This window comes from Podarcis liolepis (assembly GCF_965112155.1).
Source record: "Podarcis liolepis genome assembly, chromosome: 2".
NCBI classification, from domain to species: domain Eukaryota; kingdom Metazoa; phylum Chordata; class Lepidosauria; order Squamata; family Lacertidae; genus Podarcis; species Podarcis liolepis.
This window is the reverse complement of record NC_139555.1, coordinates 101,057,164-101,077,067: the sequence shown is the minus strand read 5'-3', so window position 1 is coordinate 101,077,067 and position 19,904 is coordinate 101,057,164. Positions and strand designations below refer to the sequence as shown.

The 19,904-nt window shown below is 43.3% G+C and overlaps 1 protein-coding gene across 1 annotated transcript in view; it reads left to right on the top strand.

The window, feature by feature from the left end:
• The first annotated feature begins 2,338 nt into the window (after nt 1-2,338).
• The window catches only part of SYNPR (synaptoporin), a 145,524-nt gene continuing 127,958 nt past the window's right edge, over nt 2,339-19,904 (top strand). Inside the window, exons 1-2 of the mRNA XM_083493339.1 lie at nt 2,339-2,870; nt 3,003-3,068. Of these exons, the coding sequence (XP_083349465.1) occupies nt 2,853-2,870; nt 3,003-3,068 (84 nt within the window). The 5' untranslated portion in view covers nt 2,339-2,852. The remainder of the gene's footprint in view (nt 2,871-3,002; nt 3,069-19,904) is intronic.

Here is a 19,904-nt window from a genome sequence, read left to right as displayed (position 1 = left end):
ATAATCTGGGTGCCACAATCAAAATGATCTTCTCTCTTGTTCTCACCACCAACACCTCTGTCAGTGGTGGTGGACCATGAGAAAGGGCCTCAGAAACTACACAAAGTTCTTGAACAGGGTTAAGCTAAGAGGGGCTGTTTATGAAATACCACAGCCCACTTCTGGCAGGTTGGCTAACCTGTGGCCCTGCAGAAGTTGCTGGATTCAAACTCCTTTCAGCCCTAGCCACCATGTCATAAGGTCAGGGAACTGTAGTCCAACAACATCTGGAGATGTTTAGGGATATCAAAACCAAAGCTAATGAAGTAAATGCTTAAGGAAAGTTAAGTGTGAATATTCTGAGGCAGAACAGGTAATTTCATAAGTTAATGCAGTTTGTAATCAGTTTGTAATAGGAAATTCAGTTTGTAATAGGAAATTCGAATCGAGTAAAGTGCAAATACAAATGTAGATATGGGGCAGAATCTAAAACAAGGACTGGAAATATTTAAATGATCATGTATTCTATCTTACGTGAATAAGCTTTTCTTCAGAGCTTTAGCGCTCTCTTCCTTTCTTCTGTTTTCAAGGTTTGGTTCTCTTTTAAGAATTAAAGTTTTCCAAATTGCAAATTTGTGTTTCCCATACAGTGGTACCTCGGGTTAAGTACTTAATTCATTCCGGAGGTCCGTACTTAACCTGAAACTGTTTTTAACCTGAAGCACCACTTTAGCTAATGGGGCCTCCTGCTGCTGCCACGCCGCCGGAGCACAATTTCTGTTCTCATCCTGAAGCAAAATTTTTAACCTGAAGCACTATTTCTGGGTTAGTGGAGTCTGTAACCTGAAGTGTATGCAACCCGAGGTATCACTGTATTTTTAAAAAGTCTCATAAACATTGAGGTAGCAAAGATCAAGAAAGAAGGGGTGGGAGGATAGCTGTAGAAACAGAGGGATCAAGCATAGTCATGGGGGGGGGCAGGGTTTAAAATGCCGAAACTCTTCCATTACATGCATTTGCATTTTTATGACACCCAGAGCTTTACGTACACTCCTCTGGGTTCTGTTTTTCTTCCTTCGGGTGGAGGAATAATGTCATGAATTCCACTCTGTTGCTCCTCAGAAATGTGCCCCATTGAGAAGAGAGGCAGAGGCCTCACAGGAACCTCTCATTTAGATTTGCTTGAGGGGTAGAATAGCAGCCTCCTGCTTGCACCCCAGAGGAAGAATCCATTCGGGATTCAAGTGGCACACTTCCCAATGGTGTGTTCTAAATGAATACACTCAAGAATGTCCCCTCGGTGCTTGAAGAAAGGCAGCAGCCAAGCTGAAGTGTTCAAAACAGTGCTGCATTTCAAGAGATGTGTGATGTTCCGGGATGTTTTATCTCGATATTGTGAGGAACGCTGTAAAAAACAACAACAGTGACTCTTTAACGAGGTTTTAGTTTCCATAAAGAGGAGCACATAATTAGAGGACTTTTAAGGCTCTAATTGGTGTGCTGCCAAAGAAGCATGCCATTGCCCAACACCTGTAAGTCACACTGTGCTAATCCTCATGCTGATCTCTGCCAGTCCAAAGAGTAGCACATCATTGCAGCCATAAAACCCTCAGACGACTTGGCTGTAGTTCTCTCTTTGGCTTGCTTTCTACCCACTTCCTTATGCAGACTAGTCCTCTGCATGTCAGCTTCCAGTGAAGCAAATCCCATTGGTGATCAATGAATGGCGCCGACTCCTAGATTAAGGAGACAACCCCATTTACCCAGGTGCAAGCCCAGCTGAATTCAGTAAGACCTGCTTCTCATGGTAGGCATGGTTAGGGTTACACTGTCCATTTGCTGAGGATGTGTACAAACCTAGCGCATACATGCTGGAAAGAAATCTAATTTAGCTTAACTGAGAGAAAAATACCGCATACATGGTGTAGTAAACAAGTATTATCTGCATCCACTGCTCCCTCTATTGCTTTCCCCATTGCTTGTTTCAGACTGTAAACTCCTTGGAGGCAGGGGTTTATTTTTGCTTATGCCACTTGCACTCACGGACTGTGCTGTCACCCCTACTGGGGCTTACTCCCAAGTAAGAAGGGAAGGGCCATAGCTTAGTGGTAGAGGGTCCGCCTTGCAAGCAAAAGGTCCCGGGTTCAATCCCAGGCCTCTCCAGGTAGCTGCTGCCAGTCAGTGTAGGCTTCACTGAGCTAGACGGGCCAGTGCTCTGACTCGGTATAAGGCGGCTTCTAAGGAGACGTAGTATCGGGCTACGAGTCTCCCATCGCGCGGGAGAGGGAGGGCGCAGCTCTTCCCTCGGCGGGAAGACGCCGACTGAGGCGAGCGCGCCGCTATTCGCAGGGACGCTGCGCGGGGGGAAAAACGCGCCGGAGTGGCAGCGCGTCCCCTCTCTTCAAAAAGTCCTCCTCCTGTTCTTCTTTCTGCCTCCGCTTCGACATGCTGAGGAAGCGCGCCAGCACCGTCCAGAGGTTTGTGAGGGGAGAAGCGCTCAGCCCTTGAGAAGGCGAAGCGAGTGGCTGAAGCGTCCCCCTCCTCTCTCAAGCAGTGGCCCGGCCACCTCGCACTCGCTTCTTCAGGCGACTAGAGCGCGGCAGAGCGGCGAGCCGGGGCAGCCCACCCCTCCTCCTCCTCCTCCTCCTCTCCTTCCCTCCGCCCTGCGCGCTCGGCTCGGGCGTGGATGTTCGCTGGGAGCTCAGCTCTTCTGGGTTTTTCCCCCCCGCCCGCCTCGCTCGCTCCAACCCGGGCTCCTCGGCTGCCTTGCTCGGCGCGGGCAAGCCGCCTAGAGCCTCTCCAGGGCGCTCCTTGCACCTGGACGCCGCCTCCTCCGGGGAAGCTGAAGTTTGCGCGCCAAAAGCCGGGCAGGGATGGAACCCGTTAACCAGGTAAGGGCGCCTGAGGGAGGGAGGGAGGCAGGGGAAAGCGCGCGCGCTGGGAGGCTTCGCCGCGGGGGTTGGCATCCCTACCCTGCCCTGACTCTGCCCTCACTGGCTTTTCTCTCCCCCCCCCCCCACTAGCTCGCCTCCAAGGGAACCTTCCGGGCGCTGAAGGAGCCCCTGGCTTTCCTGAGGGTGCTGGAGTGGGTAAGTCGGACTGCCAGCTGGAAGAGGGCGAGCGAGCGAGCGAGTGGAAGGGGTGGTGTTTGGGCTTGTGTGGGGCTGGATATCTGTGAGTGAGGGGTGCCTGGGTCGGCTGGGGGGAAGCTGTGCCTGGCGTTGAAGGGAATGGCTAGACTCCCCTTGGTCTCAAGACAGTGGTTTCGGTGACTTCTTGACCCTCTGCTGATTAGGGGAAGGGTGTCCCTTTTTTTTGGGGGGGGGGGACTTGCAAATCCAAACCCCTCTGGATCTCCACCAACTGCTTTTCCTTTCGAGGGTGGGAGCAGGAAAACCCAGCTCCAGGTTTTTCTTCCCCTTCTGAGGTAGGAGGAGGAGTGCATTTTTTATTTTATTTTTAAGAGGGTTCTGGCATTCAAGTCCACCTAGAAAGGTTGCTAAGTGCTTGTTTTCTATTTAGGGAATAATAGCCCTCTCTGTTTTGCATTCACTTCTTCTGGCGTGATGAAACAGGTGTGTTTCCTTCTCCTCCTCCCCTCCCTCCCAACCCCCCTTCAAGGTTCTGGGTGAAGCCTGGCTAGGATTGTAAGTCCCTTGAGGAGGAAGAAGTAGGGTGAAGAATTGGATATGGGGTTAAGTGCGGGGAGGTGGAGAAAGACACAGTCTTGCTGCCTTTCCTTCCCCAGGATAGGAAATTGGGGAGGGAGATAGGGCAGTGAGAGTTTCCCAAAGTGTAAACACAGGATGGAGTAGAGGCACATGTTCCTCCTAGCAACCTGCTGGGGAAAGGAAAGAGGATGGGGGAAAATAAGGGCAGGCAAAATGGTTCAAAAGCTTCTCTCTATCCCTGTTATTCGTTATCTACTGTCCCTTTCTAAGGAGCCTATTTGGCCTCCCCACAAAAACCCTTGAGAAGGCCTGGCTTCTCCTTCCCCACTTTTTGAACCAGCTCAGATGAATGGTACTTTAGATCCCAGCCCCCTCCACCTCCCCAAACTCAAATTTGTTTGCTTTGTGCCTGGCTTCCTTTGGCTTCATCCACTCTGCTCATTTAAGTGCAAAACGAAAGAACTGACGATATTTCCCCCTCCTTTCTATCAAACATTTCTCCCCCCACCCCCTCTAGTTGTTATGCATTTAGCAAACTAGTCTCTGGGCTTGAGCAGTAAATTGAGGCAGATAATTGGTTAGCGGAATAATGTCAGTGTTTGTTTCTCTGATCCTTATTCGGAGTGAAATCTGCAGGTCAAATGACATCCATTGCCAGTAGGTCTGAAGGAAGAGGAAGAACCCATCTGAACGGAAAGTTCAGAGCCTGTCGTGGAAGATTAATCACATCCCCTCTAATGTTGAATGGCTAGCAAATTATGTAATATATATATGAGTGTGTGGGGTGTGTGTTTTGATTCACACATATTATGAACTTGTACATTCGTCTGACGTTTAGTACACACATCTGACGTTTGCGTTGACATACACAAGCCCTTTGAAGAAGCATTTTTTTGTGATTCTTTTCTTCTCTGTGAGTCCAATGTTAAGTATGCTTGCATATGCACGTATGCCCATATTTCCCCATAAGTTTTCCCTAGCCAAGTAGTTTGCTTTACACATGGTTGTGTGAAACTTAGAATAGTTTTATATCTAACTCTTTCCTACGGAAATGTGTAAACAATGAGGGGAGTGCTGCCAATCTATTATTATTCCCCACCCCATTGCTTCTTGTGCATAAATTCATTTTATGTTTCTGGAATGCATAAGAAAGCTTTTAATAAAAAGTTTTAGCTGCTAATTAAATGCTCTGTAGGAACAGTCTTAACTGCTAAATGAAGTGTGCCATAGAAACAGTTCATCAGTTGATGGGAATGCCTGTTGGGCATGAATTATATGCTTTGAGCCTACCTTTTCTACACGGAAATGCTGTTTGAAGGAAATGTATGTTGCTGGGCTAAATACTTGCAGTTTGTATCTTTGCCTGTGAATACTGTATTTTAATAGTTATTACAGTATCTCTATTTCAAGGATGGGGCAGAAGTTGAAAGGATGAAGTCATATGGCCTATCCAAAGTCTGAAGAACACCCAAAACAGAGCAAAAACAACAACAACAACAACAACAACAACAACAACAACAACAACAACAACAACAACAACAACAACAACAACTCAGGGAGCAGGGAAGCAGGCTTGCTTCAGAAAACCAGTTGTTGGTGTAGAAAACTAGCTAGGCTAGAAAATTCTGCATACTTTGGTTCCAAACAGTGTTGCAACTGGAGCCTAATGATGATGATGTGCTTGTTTCGTGCATCTTATCATCCAGCTAGACAATCACAGTGAAATACATTGAAGGACAAGTTAGGCATGGAAATGGAGCTTTTGCTTTCTGTCCATAATTTAATTGCGTTGCTATATCATGTGTCTGCCTGCCTGTCTGTCTCTGCAGCACATGTGGTTGGATCTGTGTTTATTTTATAGCAAACCATGATACATTAGGTCACCTATGTCTGCTGAAGATTTTTGGATTATGTATATGGAATTTCACATTATCTAGGCAGGGTAGAAATAATCTAGTTGTGACTATCTATGATTGTCTTAGAGTCAGTTAGAAGAAGCTTGATGCTTTCTGTCATATGACCAGTATATCATTTTGTTTTATACGAAAGCCACAATATCTATGTACCATTGTTTATGCATACCATCCTCTGTGCTTCCTGAACTTTGCAATGAAACTTGAACTGGGGCCTTTTAAGGGAAGGGTGAGGCATTGTGGCAGGATGGAAGAGACTACGCAGACTTTGAAGAGAAAGTGCTTCTCCTTTCCCCACCCCCTCCTGCCCACCTCAAGGTTCTTCTGTTGCCTCCCTTTTTTCAGCCAAGTCAAAGCAGAAATGTATGGAGCATTCAAAGGAAGATACAAAGAATGCTATCCAGAGACTGCTATCAGCTTAATACGAGGACTGCGCCACGTACACTTCCTTCTGCCAACTCAAACCTACAGATCTTTTGAGCTTTGAGCCAGAGGTGTAAAACACTTCAGAGACTGGACAGCATGACTCCATGAGGGTGCTTATGGGGTGGGTTGCTGACCCACAAAGAGCTTGGCTTAAGGAATCGTAGAACTGTAGAGTTGGAAGAGACACCAATGCAAGAAGGCAGCAGTCAGGGATTTATGGTGCTATGGATTTTGACTCTTTAGTCTTTTCAGCCACATTTGTTTTAGAGGAGCTTTCTACAATTAATAGCATCATTGGCATCAAGTATCCATCAAGAATCACAGAGTTGTTCAGACTTGTGTAGGCTGATTATGTAGCTTGACTCTCACCCAATAGTCTGTCCCCTTGGACAGATTTTGATCTTACGGAAAATTCTTCAAAATTATGACTTTTAGGTAGGAAAGTGAAACATTATAATTCATTTTTCTTCCAAACTGATATGTTGCTGATTTCCTAGAGCAGTTTATGATAAAGCTACTAAAGCACAGTGATTTCTGTTTTCTTAAATGCCCTTTTTATTGACTAATTTTCTAGTGATAACCAGCCAATGACAAAACTCAGCTTGATTCAGCCTCAAACCTAGTTCCAAAGATGTAACCACATTATTCTCCTGGCAAAAGGGGGGGGGGGGATCCAAAGAGTTTTGTGGCATCTTCTTGTTTTGTTTTTCCCCAGCATCTCACATCCATATTTGGATATATGCCTCTTCAAGTTCTCTCCATTGCTTTCTGCTGTTTGCTTCTTGCATCCACATAAGGCTTTATGTTAGTTTCAGATCATCCTCCTGTTGCATAAGTGGTTCCCCCGTGGTCTTTTGAAATTGTAGGCTTTCCATGCTAACCCTGCTTTATTCCATTGGCCTAAAATGCCTCTTGTCACATGTCCTGCATTATGTCCAACTTCAACTTCATGGCCTTCACCACTCCATCCATAACTTCTGGTCTCTGTCATATCCAGTTACTAGCTTTTCTGTCTTTTATATTCCTGACATTGAACGTTCCATGGTACATTGTGTTATTCTTAAGCTGTTCATGTCTCTCTGTGTCATGGTCCAAATCTTCTCTCCAAAACACATCACATTTAATAAATTATTTTAGTCTTGGCTGTGGGTTAAACCACAGAGCCTAGGGCTTGCCAATCAGAAGGTCAGCGGTTCAAATCCCCGTGACGGGGTGAGCTCCCGTTGGTCGGTCCCTGCTCCTGCCAACCTAGCAGTTCAAAAGCACGTGAAAGTGCAAGTAGTTAAATAGGTACCACTCCGGCGGGAAGGTAAACGGTGTTTCCGTGCACTGCTCTGGTTTGCCAGAAGCGGCTTAGTCATGCCGGCCACATGACCCGGAGATGAGCGCCGCAACCCCAGAGTCGGTCACAACTAGACCTAATGGTCAGGGGTCCCTTTACCTTTACCTTTAGGTTCATCTTCAATCCTACCTTTTTTGATACTTCATTTAGTTCTTCCAACATTTTTTTATAGTTCTTGTTGACCTTTGGCTATGTCAGCTATATCTTCTGCATATCATAGACAATTTAGATATCTTCCATTGATGTTGATTCCATTCTGGTTTCTTAAAGGCTAACAAATATCTTATGCCTTTTGTGGATCAAAGTTTACCCCATAAAATGCAGGAAGTGCTGTGAGTTGCAGGTATACATACTGTATACCTGAATATATACCAACCAACTCAGGATAGCACTTCATGCATCTGATAAACTGGACTGTAATCCATGAAAGCTTATGCTGTAATAAATTTGCAAATAAATAAATAAATAAATTTGTGCATCTTTAAAGTTCTGTAGGACTCTTTGTCACTTTTGCAGCAAACCTAAACACACTGGCCAGTGTGTGTATTCCTCTGAACATAGTGGAACTACAAAAAGGAAACACTTAGGGTCACACAATCATCCTTGCCACATAACAGGTTTAAAATCTCACATCTCCTTTTCTTGCACTTAATGCTTCATATGAATTGTCATTTAAAACCTAAAATAGGAAACAGCAACATTCTGCTCATTTTGTTTTTGTTGTGGCAAATTCTACACCAGTTTGCATCCATTGACACATATGCTCAGAACAGTCCAATTATGCCCCCTTAATCACCAGATTTACAGCTGTTTCCTGTGTTTGATGGCATGCAATATGACCAGTTTCTCTCCCTCTTAAAACAAATAAAGTGCTGATTGCAATGGAATCAATCTGTTTTTAACTACTCTTACTAATAGTGGTGTGTTCTTGGCTGATGCTACCATGCAAAGATTTGAAGTGTTTGTTCACTGTTTTTCATGCAAGGAGACTTGATACTGGAGTGTCTAATAAAGTTCTCAGTTTTGACATCTTTTCAATAGTATGTTGAACTACAGTACTATGTTTCCTGCAGTGTCTCAAGAAGGCCTGCATCTCAGAACAATTCCGTTACTACAAGGGGTAGCCCACATGGTGCTCTCCTGATGTTTGTTGGACTCCAACTCCCATCATCTCTGACCATTAGCTATACTGGCTGAGGCTGATGGGAGTTGGAGTCCATCAAATATCTGGAAGTAGCTGGGATGGCTACCCTTGAGTTACTGTGCTGCAGACAGTGTATCTCGCTGCCAGCAGCAAGGTGTAAATCCTGAAGTGATCTCACATATTCATAATGTTTGAATATTCATTCTTTGGTGACCAGAGTGGTGTCATGATGGTTTGAGTTTGACTGTTTCAATAAATTGTGTTAAGCTTTTCATAGCGTTGTGTTTTAACTGTTGTAACCCTCCCTGGCACTTTCATATGAACGACAGGTAATAAAACAACAGCAGCAACAAGTAAGAGGAGCATTATTCACAGACTGTGTTCTTGTGGTTCAGGAAGTTCTATCTCTTTCCTCCCTTTACATTCAAGGCTGTACCCAGCTGTCCAACGCAGCCTATTCGGAGACCACTCAACCTGGATTGTCATGGGAATAACAATTGGTAACATTTACATGGAAATGGATGGCGACTCTTGATAGATTACTTAATTAATGGATGGTCAGTGCAATCGCTTTGAAGTGTCCTCTTCTCTCAGATGGAATTCATAAGGTTTTGTGCTTTACCAGGTTACAATACTGGGGCTAATCTTGCAAGTAGGAAGGCAACTAGGGCCACAGTGGAGGAAGACTCACAGCAAACTCAACTGAGCACATCTTAAAGACCATTTTCCTGCTTATTCTATGATGGTGGCAAAGAAGTTACTGTTTTCTATCACCATCGCATCTGTTCAGTGTTGTGCTGTGGAATTCCCCCATGTGATGAGGGACTTAATTGAAATCAGTCTGGCAGAGAGAGAGTCTCGTGAGTTCCAGCACCTCTTTGTTGCATTACGGGAGCTCTGTCGAGTGGTGGGAATCACTGAATTCTTCTGAGTTAAACAGCTATCACCTGATCCAACACATTTTGGGTTTCGGGGGAGCAAGGGGAGTGTGCGGGTGGTGGTGGCACAGCTCCAGAGATTCTTGAATGGAATTGATTAGATTCTTTCTCATCTGGCCTTTGGACTGGTTTGGGGACTGAAACTGCCTTTGTTGACCCACTGGATGACTTGAAAGGGAGATTGTTGGTGCGTGTGACCCTCTTGGTTCTTCTTTTCAACTTCTCAGTGGCATTTGACAACAGTGAACAAGGTTCTTCTTGGTAACCTTATGGGGATGGGTATTAGGATTGTAGTATGGAACTGCCACCATTTATTCCTGACCACAAGGACACCTAGTGGCCTACAGGATTCTGTGTGGTTCCATCTTGTCTCCTATACTGTTTTACATCTATGGCATATCACTGGAAGAAGGCAGCAGAAGATTTAGGGGGTGGCTTCATCAATATGCTGATGATATCCAGCTCTATCTTTTTTTTACACATATGATCCTAGGGAGAAAATGGAAACCCTGGACTATTGCTGGGGTATAAAAGCTAAAACTCAATTCAGAAAAGACAGAAGTACTTGTGGTGGATGGGCCACCCAATTCAGGTTTAGGAGTGCAGCCTGCCTTGAATGTAGTTGCATTCCTTCTAAAAGTCCAAGCCTATAGTTTGGAGGTGCTCCTTGACATGGTGTTGCTGCTGAATGTGCAGGTTTTGAGGAGCATCTTTTCATGACTTCAACTGGTACATCACCTACAGTCTTACCTGATGAAAGGACCTTGCCATACTCACCCATGCCCAAGGTACCTCTAGGTTAGACTACTGTAATGCGTTCTAGATAGGGCTTCCCTTGAAAAAGATTTAAAAGCACCTGCCATTAGTGAAAAATGCTATTGCCAGGGTCTTGACTGGAATGAGGTGAGCATAACATATTATTCCATTTTCTTTGATCTTCTCCGTGTGCCAGCTTGTTTCCAGACTCAATTCAAGATCCTAGCTTTTACCTTTAAGTACCTAAATATCAAGGTGATGTTCCCTCTTCGCAGTAACACTCCAGTACACTCAGCGTGATATTTACAGTCTTTATTACATATATACAAAAGAACAGCTACAGTTCAAAATCATGCATCCGAACCTATCGAGTCAGATTCAGGGAGTGGCTTCTTTCGATTCTGGCGCCAACAAAGTAGGCGTGGAAATCTCACGAGACGTCTATGATCTTTACGTTTCATTTCTCTCCTTGCCTGTGCTGATGTGAATGCTCCCCCCCTTTCTGAGTCTGAACTTCCTTCTCCCGGCATTGGTGGGTTATAGGGCTCTTCACCATCTCTGACCCCCTGCTCCGCCTGATTACTCTCCGCCCCCTGTTCTGCTTCACGCCTCATTTCCCTGTCTTCCCCTTCTGACAGTCCCTGCTCAGAACCCTCCCCTGCTACTGACGAAGCAGCGCGTTCTGGCTCTTCCCTGATGTGGGAACCATAAGGACTTCCTTCTTCCATTTGCTCTATTTATCATTTGAGGCCCTGACTTGCTCTCCTTAGCTGTCTGAGACCTACTGGATGGCAACAAGGAACAGGGTTTTGGTGTGTTCTTGGGGTGGCAACATCTATCCTATGGAACACCTTTCTGGTTGAGATGAGACTCTTAATCTCAGGGTTGTGAGTTTGAGCCCCACATTGGACAAAAGATTCCTGCGTTACAGGGCATTGGACTAGATGATCCTTGTGGTCCCTTCCAGCTTTACGGTTCTGTGATTCTAGATTCACCAAAACCTGATACTGTACTTTATGATTTTCAGCATTTGGTTAAAATGTAGCTGTTTAGAATGGTCTTCAACTGAAGGACATTTCTCTCCTCATTATATTAGGGTTGTTTCTTTTTCTGTGAATTCAGTTGTGGTTTTTGAGGCTGCTTGGGAACAGATATGAGTTGTTTTGTGACTTTGGTTTCTATTGTTTGTATATTGCATTGTTTATGTAAGCCCCTTCAAGGGGTTCTTTAAAAAAAAGTTTTAAAGATTGAAAAAATAAATAAATACGAAATATATGCATGAGAAGACAAATGTTTTGAATGGGTCCTGGCTGTGTAAACAGAGTACACCATATGACATTATTTTCCCATCACATGAATCTCTGGTGGACAGTGGGACCAAAATTAAAAAAAAGAAATGTGACTCAGCCGGGTGTTGTTCAAGTCTGTGCTTGTGGTGTGTCTTTTTACCATGGTGCATGAACTTGCCCCAAAGCTGCTATAAGCCAAAGACACACAGAATTCACTTGTGTGCAAAGTAAGTGTAGCAGACAAGCAAGCTACACAGGGGTGGCAAAAGTTGGTAGCAGGACAATGAGACACATACCCCATTTCTGAAGCAAAGTGTGAGACCCCCACCTCATTATCTCATAGATTATCCATGCTGATTTACACAATTGCCCTGACTAATAATAAGGACACTGGCACCAGGATTAGGAAGAGACGTAGGATTTGGGGTAAACATGTGTTTTTTCAGTAGCTATTGGTATTATTCCTTTAGTTTGAGCTGGGTTTTTTTGCTTGTAAAAGGGGTTGTGAATTTCATTTGGTAAAGTGGAGTTTTGTTGCTTTTTAAAAAAAACTTTTATTTACAGTACAATCCCGTGAATTTTTACTTGGAAATAAGTGTGCATCAGCTGGCAGCCCTAGAAATGCGTTGTTTTCTTTAGAAGTTACTCTTTCTTCCTAAGCCTTGAAATATCAGTTTTACTAATTTTTAAATAGTTTATTTCCCCGCTCGAACAAAACCTGACTGGTATGCAGCTTCTGTTTTGAATTGATGTCTTTGATAGAAAACATTAAACAAACACAAAACAGGCAGAGGGCAGTTAGTAGATCAATCTTTCATCTGGAGATCATTTCAATCTTTCATCTGGAGATCATTTCCTTTCATCTGGAGAAAACATCTTTCCTTTTCAGTGTTGCTTTCGTTCTGTTCTTTCTGTTCCTCTCGCCCTCCTTAACAGGCATTTCACTTTATCTTGAGGCAGAAATTGCAAAACTCTTTAATGTACAGATAATGCTAGTGCACTGTATTTATCTCTCCATCTGTAGCTGGAACTTATTTTCGAGCCCTACCATGGCAGTCTTCAGATAATCAAAGCTGATAAGCCTCAATTTTCAACATACATCAACAAAAGTAATGGGAGAATGAGGGCAAAACAGTATTCTAGGAACACAAATGCTCTGTTTGGGTCAATGTAACTTGGAAAGAGCAAACATTCCAGACAACGAAAACAAAATTGGAGAAGATTCAGGGCTATATTTTTGTTGTATTCTGCAATGAAATGTATCACATCTAGGGCTGAGTATGTATTGAATGGGATAAAAGCATGTCCAGAAACTTTAGCTGGTCCAGAGTGGCACTCTGAGAGTGACTCAACATTTGGGTGGGGCAGACAGAGGTCTAGCCCTGTTTTGTTTTCATTGAGTACATATTTGTTTTCAGACCAATTCAGGGGGCTAGCTTAATCTTAAATTATTTAATGTGTTAGATATCGAAAGGACCATCTCATCACATGTATTTAGTCTTGTAGATGCAGGACAACATCAGAGGTCCTTATGCCTCTTCGCCACCAGTGAGTTTAGCCAGTTGGCACTTAGAGGCAAGAACCTCTTAGCTGTATCCCCTCATCAACATCTGTTTCATCAATGTTTTTCCCCCCACTGTATTGCCATTACATGGCTATTTCCAGAGGGGCTTTGGGGACTGCTTCTATTGTTTTTTAACTTGAGTACAGTTTTCCACTTTGGTGTGTGTGTGTGTGTGTATTTGTATGTATATATATGTATATAAATATATATGTATGTATGTGTGTGTGTATATGTATATATATATGTGTGTGTGTATATATGTATGTAAGTAAAGGCAGGATATAACGATTTTAATAAATTGATTAAATGCAGCACTTACTGTTTTTACAAAGATGTTTGTAGTGCCAAAATATGATTTTCCTTTTGATGATTCCCCCCAGCACTTCTTTGTAGAATATTAGTATATTTGTTAAATCAGCCTTACTTTGATATTTGATATTACTTTGATATTTTGTAGCCAAACATGATTGTGTTAATCTACATTCTTTTTTGTGAAGCAGCGTCAGGAATGGGACTGTGACACCCTGATCCCTGATGGGATGGATTACCCTACCCTATTTGGGAATTGAGTTTGAGTAGTTCATGTATATTCTTAGCAGTTTTGTAAGCCAATGAGAGCCATTTTTTAGAAGGTATAAATGATATACCAGCAGCAGCTATAGTGTTTGCTATCGTATATTTAATGCACCTTTTCAATAAAATGGAACAATCTTATTTCCCACCCACCCAATGCTGACTTGGAGTGGCTAAGCCTCAATGTCTTCTGCTTTTGTTCAGTTTGTATGTGTTTATGTTTGAGTAAGCCAAAGAGTGCATAAGTTGCTCTGCACTGCTGTAAAATGTGTTGTCATAAAATGAAGCTGCTTACAAATCTATCTTTCCTTGAGTGCTTATTTGACAGCAGTACCTGTTTGAAAACCTTAATAAGCAAAGAGAGGATATGATGCTTTTACCTAACATTCTATTCATATATCCCGCCCTGCTCCACCCCACCCTCCGCCCTCCAGCAATTCTGTTTTCAATAGGTCCTATATAAGGCACATAGGCTTTATGCTGCATCCAGGCTATAACAAAACCCACTCTTCTGTCTGTTGCCCCAATGTACTTTCATACATCTCTGCAGTTATAGTAGCATGCAAAATAAGAAAGTGCCAGCATAACCTAACTTTTTGATCTGCTGGTGTGGGGTTCTGTCATCAGCTTAATTTGTTTTTGCTTTGTTTAGGCATGCTATTCAATAAGAAGATACAAAGCTGAAAATGAATGAACTGCAGCTAAAATCTTATGTTCATTTTTCACATGGTCTAGTCCTCATCTGAAGACTGCAAAAACAAAGCCATGCTTCCCCTGCCCGCCCCCTAATATTCTTAAGAGGGTCTCTTCTCCAGTCTTCAGTGGATGGAAGCGGAGAAGCAGAAAATGGTCCTCCTTTCCTTCCACTCTGTAGTTTTAATCTGAAATCTTAGGCAAAACTGCTCCCACTAATGAAATTCCATGTCACAAAACACACCTCGAACAATGGGAGTTTTGAATGCTGGATATAATATTTAAATATTTAAAAATTTCTCAAATGAAACTATAACTGGGAAATGGTTCTGACCAGCAGATTACTGGACTGTGCCTCAGTTTCCCTAATTTCTGCAATTATGTAGGTAAATGCCCACATTTGCTCAACAGGTGACCTTGCTTCCTGTTCTGTAGACTCTGCCTCTTTCCATTATTAGAGGGCTGCATTGTGGAACCTACAATTTATTTTGAAGGCTTACAGCTGTGTCTCTTGGTGAGAGCTGTAAACAAACATTTGCTGCCCTTACCTGAGTCTCTAACCCGTTGCATTTATATAGTGTACTGTAACAAAAGTGAAGGGAGAACGGGTTCTGCTGCCGATGAGTCATCAGGTGCTGCTGCTCTGAATCTTTTTACTTTTGCGTTGTTTCACCAAGAGACATTGCCATCGTTTAAAGCCTGAGAATGTATGCTTGCTTTTTCACATTTCAGTACTTCTTCACATTGCATGTAATTAACTTAGGGAATTTGCTATCACTAGGTGGTTAGATGGACACAAACTTGGGTGTCTTTAAAAGAGTTTTTTTTTTTAAATTAAAAAATGCAGATAAAACCAGTAAACACTTTTCCTGGTCAAAGTCCATAGAGTTGATCCCATAGAAGAAGAAGACAGAGAGGCACCTGAGACTCTTATCTGAACAAATTACTGTTGAAAATATATACAGTATAAGGTTTTCAGTGACCCAGATCCTCTTCCTCAGGCAGAATGTTTGAGGGAAGAAATGAGAAAATGTTTAGATATTTCTGTGCAGAGACTCCCCGCTGTGCCTGGCTTATCCTATTGTCTGCAACCCTTTCATTATTAAGATGAAGTTGATGCAGATCATGCTTAACTATATTAAATGTAGGACATATGCTGAAGCTTCAGGATATACAAAGGCTTCCTAGACCAAAGAAGTAAATAAAAATCTCCTTTTAGGTATCCTTTTGGATCTGTTTGGCATTACTGGGTGCAGAGTTATGTCACACTAAGAGAATGCTGTAGTGGGAGAAGTTGGAGGGCGCCCACGAATTTTAAAAAATGACGCGAGTCCTGTGTCACCCTGAAGACTAACAACATTAGAATGTGACCTGGCATGGGCTTTAGCCTGCCAAAGTTATGCCACAATACATTTGTGAAACTTAAAATGCCAGAAGATTCTTTGTTACATATTTTTTTTGTAGCAATGGATGGAGCGCAGCTATTCCTTTAGAATTTGCAGATTCAAAGTTCATCAAGGGAATGTACATAAAGCTATTCCCTGATCATGACATTGCTAGCAGTTGTCTACACATCCAGCTCAAAAGCAACTGAGAGGAAAGGCAAAGTGTCTGCGTATTTCTGTCAGCTTGAAACTTTTTGGTACTTCTCTCCTGTTATCACTTTTATACTTGTTTTGACTCAAGTGTGCCTCATGGACCCAACCTGGCTGAAGCACCTAAAGCTGCAAATATATTCAAACATGCCTGGGAGTAAGTCCTGTTGAACAAAATGGGACTTGATTTTGAGTACACAGGCATAGGGCTGCACTGTATATATTTTATTATTTTAATTAAATTTGTATACCACCCTTCATCTGCAGATCCCAGGGCAGTTCACAACAAAAAAATTGCAATACAGTGGTACCTTGGGTTAAGAACTTAATTCGTTCCGGAGGTCCGTTCTTAACCTGAAACTGTTCTTAACCTGAAGCACCACTTTAGCTAATGGGGCCTCCCACTGTCACTGCGCCGCTGGAGCACAATTTCTGTTCTCATCCTGAAGCAAAGTTCTTAACCTGAAGCACTATTTCTGGGTTAGCGGAGTCTGTAACCCGAAGCTTCTATAACCCAAGGTATCACTGTATAAAAACCACAAAATAAATAGTAAAAACAAGAATAACAACCAACCGACCAATAATTCCCCCTCTCCCAACACATTTAAAAGGGCATTAGATGTTAATCAGCCCAAGGCCTGGTTGAAGAGGAACATTTTTTGCCTGATGCCTAAAGGCATGTAACGAAGGCGCCAGACAAGCCTCCCTAGGGAGACCATTCCACGACCGGGAAGCCACTGCAGAGAAGGCCCATTCTCATGTTGCCACCCTCTAGACCTCTTGTGGAGGGGGCACATGAAGAAGGGCCTCAGAGGATGATCTCAGGGTCTGGGTAGGTCCTTGAGGTATCACAGTCATTATACAGGTCAAAACCAGCGCTTTGAATTGGGCCTGGGATCTTGAGGGGGCATATGACAATTTCTTTTTCAGAGGTTACTTTTCAAAAGCTCCTCCCTGCTCACACACAAACTGGCCACCCTGTCAAGTATGATCTAGTTGACATTCCTGCACTGTAGGGGGTTAGACTAGATGACCCTCAGAGTCACTTCCAACTCAGCAGTTCTATGATTCTATGAAATTGCCAGTTTGAAAGTTTCATGAGAGAGTTGTTGAAGGGGAATGTTGCCTGTAGATCTCATGAAGTGTTATAATATAAGGGTATCACAAATGCATGTAAAGTTTGCTCTTATTGTTCTTCTCAGATCCCAGTGTCAGTGATGGGGGGACAACAATATATGCTGCAAACAAGGCCAAACCTTGCTTTGCCCATGCTCAATATCTTGAAGTAGGGCATGCCACTGTGTAAGTTTATATGTCTCAATTGATAGGCCAAGATATTATCTATCTATCTATCTATCTATCTATCTATCTATCTATCTCCCTGCCACTTCTCGCTGTGGGGACTCACTGTGATTATTTGAGGAAGAACAAAAAATCAAAAATATATTTAAGATATCGAAATAATACGGTGAACTCCACAGCTTTTATGGATGAGCACCATGGAGTTTTGTTGTTTTGTTGTTTTCCAGCACCATGAATTAACTATGCACATCCTCTAAGTACATTAGAACCTCCAAATCCCTTCCCTTCTTTTGGTCTATGGGAAATTTTGCTACAGGTCTGTGTTAAGAGCCCTGCCAATGAGCTCTGATTTATTAGTCGTTACGATTTGAATCCAGTAACCAAGGATTCAACAGGCAAAGCATAAGAAACAGAAATTTCCATTTGGATATAAGGGATCTGGCCTAAAGATCTACCAATCTCGGGATGCTAAAATATAAACAAAAATGACAATTATATTACTTATACTCCACCCAAGTGGCTGGGTTTCTCCTTATTAGAACAATGTATTAATATAAAGAATAGCATGCAATGTATTTTCTAACCTTTTTTGTGATGCTCATTCCCTGCCTTTCAAAAGATTTTATACAAGACGAAGGATTTCATGGGAATGTCAAACATTTGCCATCTTCAGCCTGTATCTTTTCAGGTTTTCTCTTTTAGTCCAGGTACAAATGGTCACAAAGTGTTTTGCAACAAAACGTCCATTTTGGTGTAGTAGAGAGGACCGCCCCCCCCCCCGCCACTTTCTCTAGACTTGCTGAATTAGGCATGCAGTGCCAACTGTGGAATTGTGTTGCAACATCTGTGAAAAATCTGTGATGCCCATGTTTAATTTTTTAAAAAATTGTATTCAACTTTTCCCCTCAATAAAAATAAGTATTACCTGAAGTTCTGCGCATAGCAAATGGCCAGCTCTGCAGACTAGTGGAACTGTTGGCCTGTCAGTCTGATGTTTATTGCAGAAGAAATACCTGATGTAGCAGGCAATCCTGTAGAACACTGAGTTTGAAGTACATGATTGTAGACTTAAAGTACAGAGAAGGTGGGAGGGGAGGAGAGGGGAAGTGGAAGAAATGTCCTTCTAAATTTCCAAAAGAAAATTATTTGAGATCCTGTTTACCTAAGAGAAGGGTTTAAAGCAGTGCTTCACTGTGCATCTACATTTCAAAAGAATCTTCTTTCGGTGTTTTCTGTCCTTCCAAAATCCGCTTCTTTACTTGCTAAGTATTAACTGCAGCACTAATATGCATTTCTGCAGATGAAGCGAATCCATAATCTTCTTTTTTTTTAAGTTGAAATTTTTACACTTTTCTAAATTCAGTACAAACTATGCGGTACAGTGCAAACTTATAAGAATACAGCAGCAACAAAACAAGGAGGGGTTGTTAAAGGAAAGGAAGGTGGGGGGGGGGCACAGGAAAGCGAAATGAAAACCTGGTAATGCATGTCCAAGCGTCAAACATGCAGCAGATGCATAACAAAATGTAGAGCACAATATTCAGGAAATTAATGTAAGGAAGTTGCATGAGTTAATGTGTTGTGATTTTCCAGCAAAAGCACCCAGTGTGCAAACCAGGGCCAGTGAGGAGTGTGGTCTGGGGGAGGGTTCAATGAGTCCTAAAATCCTTCACCCCTTCCTTTGCTGATGCTAACAGATGTGGAAATGAATTCTATGGGGGTAGGGGGAATCGAAGCAGCAGGCTTCTCCCCTGATCTAGGTGCATTAGCTTACCCTCCAACACTCCACTTGAAAATAGCGATATTCTGTTGGGTGCCGTATGTGCAAATGATTCTCCATATATGTGGCCCTCCAAATGCTGTTGGATTCCAACTCCCGTCAGCCCAAGGCAGTATGTCCAATGGGAGTTGGAGTCCGATAACATCTGCAGGGGCCACAGCCCCTCTAGTGAAGATTCAAGTGGCAGAGGATGTGTGGGAGGGGGCCTTACCGCAGGGCCTGCAGCGTGCCTGAGCCACGTGTCTCTCCTGGGAGGGATGTGTTGGCTTGGGTGCCTGCAGGCTCTGTGCTCCCTGAAACAGCAGTGGGGGACTTGAGTCTGACCTCCGCCTCTCCCTCAGCCACCCTACAGCTGAGGGGGAGGTGGCAGAAAGGCTCCATGCAGCACACCCCACCCCCATGGACAGCTCACCCCACCCTGGCTGCAGGATGCGCACACTGCTCCTGGCAGCTGAGCAGCTAGCTACGCCACTGTCTAGAAAGATTTCCCATCTGCACAAACCTGCAGATATATATTTTTCATGCAGACTGAATCTGTTGGTGGTATACACTATGGATGGTCCTTCCCCCAACCAACCCCACTGCAATTGAACCACAGCTGGAGCCAAGTGCAAAATAGAGATTTTGATTGGAGGCCCATACTTAGAATTAAGGAATAGTGCACCTTTGATAGCATCTCAGTCCAGAAATCTCTGCCCCACCACCCAGTACTAGAACTGAAACAATCCTTCCACACAAAAAACTGTTTCTGGTTCCCACCCAACCCCACTTTCTTCATTGCACAACCTAACTGGGGATGGGGAGAGTTCTTGCTATTGTTAAATAACCAGGAGACAGAAATCCTTGGTGATCTACTGCAAACCACCCAGAGATCTAGTGTGTAGATCCCCGTCCACACACTATGAATGATATTTTTCTTAAATGAATTGATAGCTCGTT